A 12,456-nucleotide genomic window follows, 5' to 3' on the forward strand; every position below is an offset into this window, starting at 1 on the left:
AATAACCGTTTTCAAAAAGTTTTTTTTCTCCATCCCATTCTTCGAAGCAGTTTTAATTATTATCCTTTTTTCACCAAAATCATGTAAAAAAATTTCCCCAAATGCCAAACTTGTTAACATGAGACACTACAACTTGAAATGTTCCAAAATAGCAATTGTAATGGCATAGAAACTGGTTGAGGAAATTCATTTATTCAAAATATTGGAAATTTCAGTTGAAGCATTAGGATGTTCTTTTTTAAACAATTTGGAACATTCAAGATTAGATGATATTTTTCGAGATATAGACATAACGACTTTGTTTATTCAATATAATTTGATTGAAAAGCAGATTTTAAAAATTGAATAGATAGAAAAGAAATAATCCGTTCAAGCTACGATAGTTTAATACAATTATTTTATTTGCTTGAAATTTGGACTCTTGATTTTCAAATTTTCAACCTAAAATTTAGGAAATATTTAGGTAAATATGGTTAAATTCTGGATCTTAATCAAAACAATCAACACTCAGATAACTTGTAACATTTCATTTTTCACTAAAACCATAATCGAATATTTAATCTTATATTTAATTTTGAGTATTTTTGTATGACTTACAAATTAAATGCCCGAGATAAATCCGGGTATTTTAATTTGTTATTAAATTTTGATAAAACTTAACTCTCTAGTGCCCAACCCCACTTTCAGACGAGATCCAATAAAGTCGGCATTAAACCAATGCCAATCATTATTTTTACTTAACTTTTGCGAAAAATGTTTTAAAATATGTTAATCCAACAATTTGTTAGATTAATAGAAAGACCTATCTAGAATTCCACGACAAGGAATTCCCGGGAATAAAAATAAATCGGAAATTCCCTAATCCCGGGAAACGCCAAAAAAAACCGGGAATTCCGGAAAAGTACTAAATTACTAAAAATTTTACATGATTCATGGATAAGATTGAGCAAGGAAAATGAAAGCTCTACCTTTATATATGGCTTAAACTTTTTGTTTTTCTAAAACTGGTTAATGAATTGAATTTGATGAAAAATGTTTTGCCGTTCGAAAACTTAGTGTAAAAATGAAAAACTAAAAAGAATCTATAAAATCAAACAATTCTGAAAATGAAACGCTATGAAAAGAATTTTAATGTTCTATTTTTCAGCATTCATCGTTAGGAATTTCCATTTTGCAAACAGTTGACAGTATTGAAATCATCTGCAAAGAAATGTCATATTTTGAAACAACAGCAAAGTTATCTGAAATTCAATGAATAACCTCAAACTCTATCGATATTGGATAATATCTTTCATGGTTGTTTCAACAATAAACGCTCAAATTTCTCAGTTAAAGTGATTATTTAGTGTTTAGTGCTGAATTTTTGAATTGTGAATTGATTTTTGAGGTTTTAAAAAAGTTTGAAATGTTGGAAAAAGTTGGAAGTGTTTTGCAATACGACTACCTTTTTTTTAAAAAAAAAATCATAAAGATAAGATTTCCTATGCAGTAGAGGATTCAAATATTCATTACCACTTTTTCCAATTTTCCATTTTTTTTTGTTTTAAAATAGGTGGAAAATGGTTGGAGAACTGCAACCAAAAAAGTTCTGAAAGTCAAGTTCCTAAGACTCTGTGCTTATGCAGTTTTGAAAAAAAAAATCTCATTTACAAAGTTTTTCTTTGAACAAAAGTAATTTGTAATGAATTTCATTTGAAAAAGCCCTCTGATTTAACCCGGATTTATTCACTTTTTGGCGAATCATACAAAAATAAAACGCATTTTGTCTGGCCAGGACACATGCTGAAAAAATTCTTGCAATCTCATTCTAGAGGATTACTCAAAAATATTTTTGATTGTATGGGATTGGGTAAGGACAAAATCAACTCGAAAATAATCTTCCATGTTTGAAATTTATTCCTTTAAAAAATAACGGACACTATAAATTGCAATGTGATTTATATTTAAGTTCAGTTTTTAAAAAGTAGAATTACCATTCCGTTACAAGTTTCAAAATGAAAGAATTGTAGAAAAAATGCACATTAGCTCAAGAAGAGAACTTAATATTTAAAGTGTCCTAACGATTTTCTCTTATTGTCATCTTCTTTCAGGTGAACATAAACAACCGACGACGTCATCCGGCCAAAATACACGAAAAGCAACAACCGGGAGCCGTAAGACGACCGACATTAAAACACGCTCACGTGCCGCTTTTCCCGAGCGATGTGCTAAGCCAGCGGAAAATTGTTTTCGTTCATCTCACGTTGCGATTGATGGGGACACGTGCTCCAGCAACTAGGAAAGGGACCAGCAACAGAAGACAATCGCAGCCAACTCACCAGTCAGTCCTCCTTCTTAACTAACCAACAATTTTTTTGGCTTAGAAGCTAGGATGCTCCAGAAATCATGAGCTTTGGGTGATCCACTGTTGGCGGTTTATAGCGGTTTTAACTTCAGGAATACAATCTGGAGTAAGTAGGAAGCCTTCGACGTCTTCAAGGAGCAAAACAAGGAGCGAGGAAAAATTGTTTCACTTTTTATCGGTTGAAAATGACGTGCCAGTTGTGCGTGAAAAAAACTTGAAAAGCTGTTGTTCCAGTTTATTTTTTTCCGTTTTTTGGGTCCGAAGGAAGGGAAAATTTGTTGCGTGTCCTGACGTGGCAAACCGAAATAAAACTTTAAGGTGAAAAGTGTGTGCTTGTTTTTCGACGTTGGGGTTTGTTTTTCGTGAGGATGCCATTGAAAATGGCACGCAGTTTACGGTACCATTCGAGTGAAATGGCTAGAAATGGCGGGCGGCCCAAACAGATGGCGCCCGGTGTGATTTATTCAGGCCCAATGGGTCGGTTTCCGATTCACGGATTGGTCCTGGTCCTGTTGATGTTGGTCAGTAGTCCAGGAGTTTTTGGGGCGCACTGGGATCATGCCGTCTTTCTGGACGACGACTATCGGTTACTTTGGAGTATATCCGGTTACGACATCACGTTCGAGGTCCAAGCCCGGACCCATGGCTACATCGGCTTGGGTTTCTCCAAGGACGGAACCATCTACGGGGCGGACATCGTCATCGGCTGGGTCGATCAAGGACAAGTTCATTTTCAGGTAAGTCTGGAGAATGGTGGTCATTCAACCAAATCGCAACCGTCATTCAACAGGAGGGTACACTTTTGTTGGGGAAACATCCTTTTCGAATTGTGTGCTTTTGTTTTCTTTTCAACGGGGGAATTCCATGGAACCGTGCCGTATTTCAAGAACCAAGATTTTTATAGAGGCCGGTCTGTTGTTTATTGGTCTGTACAGTATGGAGGCCATTTTTATGTTTACCTTTCCTTTTCTTATTGCTGGAGTTACAATTGCCAGGACAAGCAATAAATACCATAACCCTTAAGTATACCAGTGAGTGGGCTTAAATAAAACAACAATAAAGTCTGGAGCCATTCTTTTAAAAGCTTCTTTCAGTATTTTGAAACAAATAAATTTATTTTAGTTCAACCTGTGTTACCATGGTAAAATGTAAATGGTAAAGTGAAAAAAATGGTTTTTTACATTTGCATTTTTTGAAAATAATATAATTAAAAAAACAATTCTTTTTTTAATTCTTGTTATAAACACTTCAATCAATAAGATTATAAATTTTTGTTTCATTAACTGACTGAAAACTAGTTGGTTTTAATACGTATCTTGGTTTATTTTTTTGTTTTGAAACATTGAACACTAAAGTGCAACAAATGGCCAGACTTTAAAAAAAGTTATACGCTGCAGGCCAAAATTGATCCTAGGCCCAGTACAAGATCTCATGCCAAATTTGAGCCAGATCGGACCACGGGAAGGGGTCGCTAAACGAGCCTGAAGTTTCTATGGGATTTTGATACTTTTTGTTCGGGAGAAACATGAAAAGCCAGTTTTTCATCAATAACTTAGATTCCCGTCGGCCAAATTCTTTCAAAAAGGTTTTCTTCAAGCCTAAATTATGAAAAATATTTCATCCGAAGACTGCATTTCGATAAGAGTTATGATAAAAAAAAGTTATAAGGTTTCATAAATGGGCTAACTTTTTTAACGGTGGTATTCATCACCCTTTCCCGTGGTCCGATCTGGCTCAAATTTGGCATGAGATCTTGTACTGGGCCTAGGATCAATTTTGGCCAATATATCAATATACATACGATGACGTAGCTCCTTTTTGTGGTGACAGTTTGCACGTCCTGTTTTCAAATTTTTACGAACGAGAAATAGGGTGCGGTGAAATTTATCGTGTAGCTGCACGGTCAAGAAATTTAACCCAAAACTCCGTTTGAGGATAGCAAAAAACCCGTTTTGTGAACAAAATTTAGCGCATTTTTTGATTTCTCATCGGTTATCTTTTCAGGAATGAACAGAGAGTTCGAATTTCTTAGGAAAATTTAAAAAGAGGTTTGTTTATTAATTTTATTATTTTCAAACACTTCTTATTAATGTTTATTATTTTCAAAACCCTTCTTCAACACATTTGTTCTGGACCAACCCATATTTGCATTGAATATTCTGGGAAAGTGCCTCTACTTGAAACAAAAAATTCCATCGAATGTCCAAATGTGGAAACATCTAAAGAATTCGAATGTGCCGAATCGATTGTCCGGAAATTTCTTGTGTTATTTTGACCGGAAGCTGTAAACAAATGCTCATACTTGTACGACAACACTATTCAGAGACAGAAGAATAAAATAAAGGAAAATTCTACGGCGAACATTCCAAAAGATTAGGCTGAACTATTATAAATTTTTACGATATGATATTTTCGAGGAATAAAAATAACGTCAGATAGTTTAACCACTAATCACATTGACATGATACTTAAAACAAAATTTCACTCAGTTTTTGGCTAGAAGCCTCCTATCGTTGACATTGCGCGGCAGCAATTCGAGCATTAACATTTTACTGGTATCGAAATTCTCGTTAATTTTCGAGCAGCGCTAAAAATCGAAATCGAGTGTCCAGTATGTGTGGTCAGTGGTTTAACCAGTTTAACTTTTGAGTTTTAGTCCATTTAGTCCATTTATTCCATAATAATTGATTTTTCATATTTGATAATTAAAACATCTAATTTTCTTTTTAGTTTTTTTATCCCAAAATTTAGCTGAGAACTTTTGCTAAAAACGTCTGAATAAGATTAGAACGATAACCCAAATGTTTGCTTTGCTTCCTCAACGTGAAGAATTGTAAAATAAGGAATTAAAACAGGAATCGCGAAGTGCCAAGAATTTATGGGGTCGGAGATAGTTTCTAAAATAAGTTTGCCAGGATTTTTTCAGCACGTATCCGGGCTGGACAAACCGGGCTAATTTTATTTGAAAACCTGGCAAAATCCGGGCATTAGATTTCAAAATGGTCGCATAAAATCGTGGCAATATCCGGGAAAATTCTGTCAAAACATAGCAATCACTCATCAAAAATCAAGAAAAAAAAGTTGAAAATTTTTTATTTTTCACCAACATTTATCAACAGATTTTAAATCGATTTTAGGCCTTTAAAAAATTATTCATGATTATTTTTATAAAACGTGCTCAGAAAATCTCGTTTTGGACTCTACTCTACTCTCTAAGGGTCCAGCGCCGATTGACCGGCGCATAGGGCTGAGATAAAAGATCTCCACTGCTGGCGATCCGGAGCCAGCGTCTTCACTTGCTGCCAGCCGAGGTTCTCGTCAACTGTGCGGATTTCAGCGGCTAGACTTCGCCGCCACGAGCTTTTGGGCCTGCCTCTTCTTCGATGCCCATCTGGATTCCAGTCAAGCGCCTCTCTGCAAATCTCGTTTTCATCTCTTCCCAGCGTGTGCCCAATCCATCTCCACTTACGTTCCCGATTCTCGATTTCTAGCGCCTTTTGATGACACCGGCGATGAAGTTCAACGTTTGAGATCCAGTTGCCAGGCCACCAAGCGCGGATGATGTTCCGCAGGCAGCGATTAACAAAAACTTGCAGTTTTCGCGTCGTCACCGCATATGTGCACCAAGTTTCACACCCGTACAGCAATACGGATTTGACGTTTGAGTTGAAGATTCGGATCTTAGTTCGTAGAGAGATCTGGCGTGACCGCCAGATGTTTCGGAGACTCGCAAACGCAAATCGGGCTTTTCTGATCCGGGTCTCGATGTCCTTCTTGGTCCCATCATCAGGCGTAATCTGGCTACCAAGATACTGGAAGCACTCCACTGTCTCAACCTGTTGTCCAGCTACCACGAAATTGGAACGATTTTCTGTATTGATTTCCATCGACTTGGTCTTTCCGACATTGATTTTGAAACCTGCTGCCTTGGAACTTTCAGTGAGGTCGTCGAGTTTGCTCTGCATGTCTTGTTGTGTTTGGGCGAGCAAAACAATATCGTCTGCCAGGTCAAGGTCGTTCAGTTGCTCTATGGTTGAAGGATTCCACGGCAATCCTCGGTTTGGTCTACAGTCAATCGATCCAGTCAAGATCTCATCCATTACGATGAGAAAAAGCAGCGGTGACAAAATACATCCTTGTCTCACTCCAGCAGTTACCGGGATTGGTTCGGACAAGACACCGTCGTGCAAGACCTTGCACGAAAATGCCTCGTACTGTGCTTCGATGAGATGGACTAGTTTCTCTGGGACCCCTCGTCGTCTAAGAGCAGCCCAGATGTTTTCGTGGTTCAGTCGGTCAAATGCTTTTTCGAAATCAACGAACACCAGCAGAAGAGAGTCCTGGAATTCGTTGATTTGTTCCAGTATTATTCGTAGCGTTGTGATGTGGTCCACACATGATCGTCCGGATCGCAATCCAGCTTGTTGCCGTCGGAGTGTAGCGTCGATTTTTTCCTGGATCCTGTTCAGGATCACTTTGCAGAGTACTTTAAGGGTTGTACAGATCAAAGTTATGCCACGCCAGTTATCGCACTCTGTTAGGTCTCCTTTCTTTGGGACCTTTACGAGGATACCCTGCATCCAGTCGGCCGGGAATGTTGCAGTATCCCAAATGTCAGCGAATAGACGGTGCAACATTTGTGCTGACAAGGCAGGGTCGGCTTTGAGCATTTCAGCAGGAATGCAATCGATTCCAGGCGCTTTGTTGGATTTCATGTCCTTGATTGCCGCTTCTATTTCAGCCAGCGAGGGCGCTTCCGAGTTGACGCCATTAATGCGACTTACTGTGGGCGCCTCGAGCTGCGGGTTCTGTTGGCCATTGCTATTTGTAACTCGAAAAAGTTGATCAAAATGCTCAGTCCAACGCTTGAGCTGATCTGTTCGATCTGTCAGCAGCTGACCTGCTCGGTTTTTCAGCGGCATTCTTGCATTAGTCCTTGCACCACTAAGGCGGCGAGAAATATCATATAATAATCGGATATCTCCAATGGCGGCGGCTCTTTCTCCCTCTTCGGCTAGGGAGTTTGTCCAGGCTCTCTTGTCTCGTCTACAAGCTTGTTTAACTGCCTTTTCCAGCTCCGCATATCGTAAGCGGGCGGCTGCTTTGGCAGACCCGGTACATGCCTGCTCAATTCCGACTTTCGCCTTTCTCCGATCATCGATCATCCTCCAGGTTTCATCCGACATCCATTCACTTCGTCTTCCACAAACTTTACCGAGAGTACCATGGCTCGTCGTGATAAAGGCATTCTTGATTCCACACCACTGTTCTTCGACTGTTCCGTCTGTCGGCAGTTCCGAGGCTCGGGATTCTAGCTGTTCAACGTATGCCCTTTTCACCTCTGGATTCTCCAACCGGCGGACGTCGTATCGACACCCGACCTCGTTTTGGACGGATAAATAAAAAAAACTTACAACAAAATTTGTTTATTAGAGTATTATTTGTGAATGAAAATGAGTATAAATCCGGGCTTTTCCAATGAAATCCGGGAAACCGGACCGAACCGGACTTTTTCCAAATTTTATATCAAATATCCGGGCAAACCCGGATTAAACGGGGCAATCTGGCAACCTTATTCTAAAATACTTTCAAACCGCTCCAACTTATAGAAGAGGGGGCTCCAATACAAAGTTAATTAAAATTTGACACATCTTTAACAGTTTTCGGAAACTACTAAACCGATCAATGGGAAATTAGATGTGTAGCCGCTTTCAAGACCGGAAATAATTTCGATAATACATTAAAACCTCTCCGAACTCAAAAGGAGGGGGATCCTATACAAAATTACCAACAAATTAACACAATTCGAACAATTTTCGGAAACTTCTGGAACAATCATCGTGAAATTTGGTATGTAGCCGTTATCAAGACCGGGAATGGTTTTTACAATACTTTCAAAACCTTCCATAACAAATTAACAAAAGTTGATGAAATCAATCCTAGAAGGATATTTGATAAAAATTGATATATGTAAGCGTTTTGTTATAATGAGTTGATTTATTGAATAGACAAAAACGTTTTAACAATATTTGATGATATATTGTATTCATAGACGCTTCCCAATCCCAAGATTCTCAAATTCAATAAATGTTACATTATTGTTACATACATATCATGAGCAAAACCAATGTCTTAGTGTTTTTTTCATAAAAATTTTCACATTTTCTAGTAATGTACAAATTTTCCTGGGGCGATTTTTTTCAAATTGAATGATTATTTGTTGTTTTAAAGACCCTTTCTTTTTTTCCTTCAACTTCGTAACTTTTACGATACATTGAGACTCAAAAAGTATCTAGAAACTCAGATGTATCGAAAAAAAGTTCTTTTTTGAAAAATTGTGCAATTAAATTTAAAAGGAAGTTTATTTTAAGTATGATAATTTTAACGAACCTTATTTTGTTTCCCGTAAGCGGTAGCAAAGCACATAAATCAAAATAATCTTTTTTTTTTAATAAATTTGAAAAAATAGCTTTTTTAACAAAGTTTTGTTTTCTAAATTTTGAAAAAATGCTTACGGATCAGATTTGAACAATTTAATTATATGAGTAACAAATGGGTTATTTTCTAAACCTTTTTCTGCTAGAACTCAACATTTGCAATCTTTTGAAGATGAAAAACAATCACATATAAAGTAATTGAAAAAACATATATCAAAATAAAAGACATCAAACAATTGATAACATAAATAACGAGTTTGGCTCCTTACAGCCTCAAAGAATGAATCGTTTCAAATTGGCAAAAATTGAGCAGTTTACGAAAAATCTTAAAATTAACCTTGATTAAAATCTTAAAATGTGCAAATTATAGTGACAAACTAAAAACAGAATTTTAAGATAGCTCCTTATCGACAAGATCAAAGAAAACTAATTTGTGTACCATTTTTTCAATTTTTTAGCAATTAGTGGATGTTGTTTCACATTTTTTCAAATCCCGTGCACTTTGAAGACTTTTCATTCATCCGGAAGCATGCCCTTTGATATAATCCAGATTTTAAGTTTTCAATTAAAATTCGACGCATTTTAAAGAATATTTTAACTTCTGCGCAAAAACTAAATCTGCGGCAACTTTTCATTGTTTCACAGCTTTCATGTAACGATGCTTGAATAAGAAAAATAGTGTAGTTATTTTGTGGAACCTATAAAAAGTTAGCAAGTATGTCTTCTTTTTAAGGCAAAAAATCTCGTTCATTTGGCCGTTATCAAGGCAATTTTTAACGATAAACCTAAATTACCACACCTACAAATCATCAGCTATATTAAGTTTTGCGTAGCAAACTTTCTCTTTTTTCTTTTGAAAGGAAGGAATACTCCATTAATACTCCAACCAAGTCCACTTCATAGTATGGGAGAGTGGGGAATCATGGGCCACTTTTTTTTGTTGTTCCATAACTTCTTTATTATAAAAGATAAAATGAAAATAAAAAATGGTATGGTTTTCTACATTTTCAAGGTATCATTAGGTATTTTTTTTAAATTTTTAATAAGTTATGTTCCCCAAATTCAGACTGTTTGAAAAAAAGCAATATTTTTTGGATTTTGAAAAATGGTGGGGAATCGTGGGCCACCAAATCCAAATTGACCAAATAACATGCAAAGTTTATGAGTTGACCCAAAACTGTGATTTCCTAATTCATTTCGTTATTTTAGAGCAATTTCAGATGATGAAATAAAAAAGAGAGCTGTGTATGACCGAATACATTCAAAAACTGGCTCGCGAAGGTTTTTCAAAATTCCTTATATGGGATGGACAAAATATTTTTCATAACTCTTCATTTGGCATAAGAAAACTTTACAGATAGGTAAAACGTATTTTAAGTTCTGAATGTGTATAAAAACATAAAAATATGGGTGATTAAAGATGTGTGGCCCGCGATTCCCCACAAGCTATGATTTGCAAATTGGTTGCGTTTGTGTGACTTGTTGATGTTTCATCAAAAATTCCTTCTCCATGTGAAAGATCATGACAAAACTAAGATGATAAGCGTATGAGCATATTTTTGTTATGTACTTTAGGTTCCCCATCGATGAAATTAGCGGGTGTTTTTTTAATTATGTATGTAAATTTTTCTATCTTTTTTTAGTTTGGTAAATAAAAGAAGCATATGATGCGTATTTCAGTCAACAAAATATAGGAATATATGCTCACGTAAAGCGACGACGATGACAGTTGGTTTGAGATTTTTATCTCAACACACATCTGAGATATTAAAAGTGACCCACGTTTCCCCATGGCCCACGATACCCCACTCTCCCCTACTATAGGCGTTCTTCGGAATTTGGAAAAAAAAAATTATGGTTCAATTTTCTTGCTAACGGATTGGCCATAGAATCCCTTTATTTGATTAACCCAGACCATTTCGATATTTTGGAGCCAACCGTTCCCCTAACAGTTTTTTTTAAAACTAATGTGTCCGAAATGCAATGAAAATAGAAAGCTCTAAGCCCTTTCACAGCCCTCTAGTAAGCTCTAGAAACCCCCGAGGGTGAAAGGTACCTTTTAGAAAACCACTGAGCTAGACTAAGTTTGCCAGGTTGTTCTGTTTTAAACAGACTAGTTTGTATATTTATTAAAAAAATCAGGAACGGTCCTGCCCGGCACGTTTGCTCGGAATTTCTTGAAAAATGTCTGAATTTTGCCCGGATTTTTCATTATTCTTGTAAATAATGAACCAAAAAAAAACTCAGCCCAACTTACTAAATGTTTTAATTTTTCGCAAACCTGAACGAAATTTTATGATAAATTTTGTAAAAATATACATAAGCAATTTTTTTGGAAACTTTAAGTAGGTACAATTGAAAATCTGCTTATGTGTTTTAATAAAAATTTAAAGTTTCAAGTATCAAGTGTATTTCTTCTTGACTTCATTTCTTTTGGTTATATTTTTTCTACTTTTTTATCCAAATGTGCCCGGATATTGCCCTATTTTGGGATTTGGCTTATAAATATAAAAACCAACCTGTTTCAAGGTTTAGTAAGCAAACCGGGAAGACAGTTGACCTTCTTGGCCACTTTCTGAATCGAAAGGTTAAGATTGGGTTGGACTTGAATTAACACTAGGCCTTCCTTGCCTTCACAGAATCGAACAACTACGCGTTTAAATATTTCACTTTCAGCTATCGTCTGCACTGGGTTGTCTGGATCTATCACATGAAAAGTTGTCTAAATTCTGATTTTTTTGATTATTTAGGATGTACCTGAGGGATTTTTTTCATACAGCTAATTAAAAGTTATTCACAAAGGAAACGCTGCATTTTTTTTCTTAAGCCCTTAGTCTGAATTCGATTTGGAAACTGTTTCAAGCATCTTATTTTTTTATACGGCTTGTGATATAGCTAAGATGACGAGTCAGTTGCTTTCTGAGCCGCTGTCCGTGAGTTCGAGGACAAGAGTAAACATCGATCACAGTTGTATCGGATAAGTTTTTCAATGACTGTCCGCCCACTGCTTCGTTGGTATAAATCGCGAATGACATAAAGTGGTTAAAACCACTTTAAACGGAACAAAAAAACATTCTTCTTTGAATTATGTTCGCGTTGAAAACTTGTTGTTTCATGCATTTTTGATATATCAAAATATCTTCGATGTTATTCTGTGCAAATCATTAGTTTTCCCAACATATTCAAAATTAAAAATATAGATTCAATGTAATGTTCTTTATGCATTTTTCTTATCTCGTCCTTATTTAACGCATATTAATGCTTACATGGGAGTTTATACAGTGAACAGACGTTGAGCATCATTAATAACGGAGAATGAAGTTTTTTTTCATTATGTTATTCAAATTGTCTATTTTCTCTATTTATCTATAAGATATTTATGATAAACTTAAATTTATTGAATTTTACATGCTACTTATAAACGGATACATCTTGAACTGCCGTAGCAGAATCTGCTCATTTTAGCGCTTTTTATCAGTAGTTTTTGCCCGAATCAATCGCAAGATCATTCAAAAGTTCAGTAAGACGTTAAAAACTATACCGTAAAAAGGTAAGTTATGCATGATAAAGAAAAAACCTTTAATGAAAAATTCAAAACCATTTAAAAAAAATCTGTTTGCTTAGAGTGCAAATTAGTAAAAGTGTGCCAATGAAACAGAAAAGGAATAAATTTGC

General features: G+C 36.0%; 1 protein-coding gene across 1 annotated transcript in view; it reads left to right on the top strand.

Annotated features, from left to right (window-relative positions):
* Positions 1-2,724: 2,724 nt before the first annotated feature.
* LOC129743298 (uncharacterized) overlaps positions 2,725-12,456 on the top strand; it is a 29,513-nt gene continuing 19,781 nt past the window's right edge. The window contains exons 1-2 of the mRNA XM_055735284.1: positions 2,725-3,081; positions 3,135-3,138. Of these exons, the coding sequence (XP_055591259.1) occupies positions 2,725-3,081; positions 3,135-3,138 (361 nt within the window). The remainder of the gene's footprint in view (positions 3,082-3,134; positions 3,139-12,456) is intronic.

Source organism: Uranotaenia lowii, chromosome 2, assembly GCF_029784155.1.
Source record: "Uranotaenia lowii strain MFRU-FL chromosome 2, ASM2978415v1, whole genome shotgun sequence".
Taxonomy (NCBI): Eukaryota; Metazoa; Arthropoda; class Insecta; order Diptera; family Culicidae; genus Uranotaenia; species Uranotaenia lowii.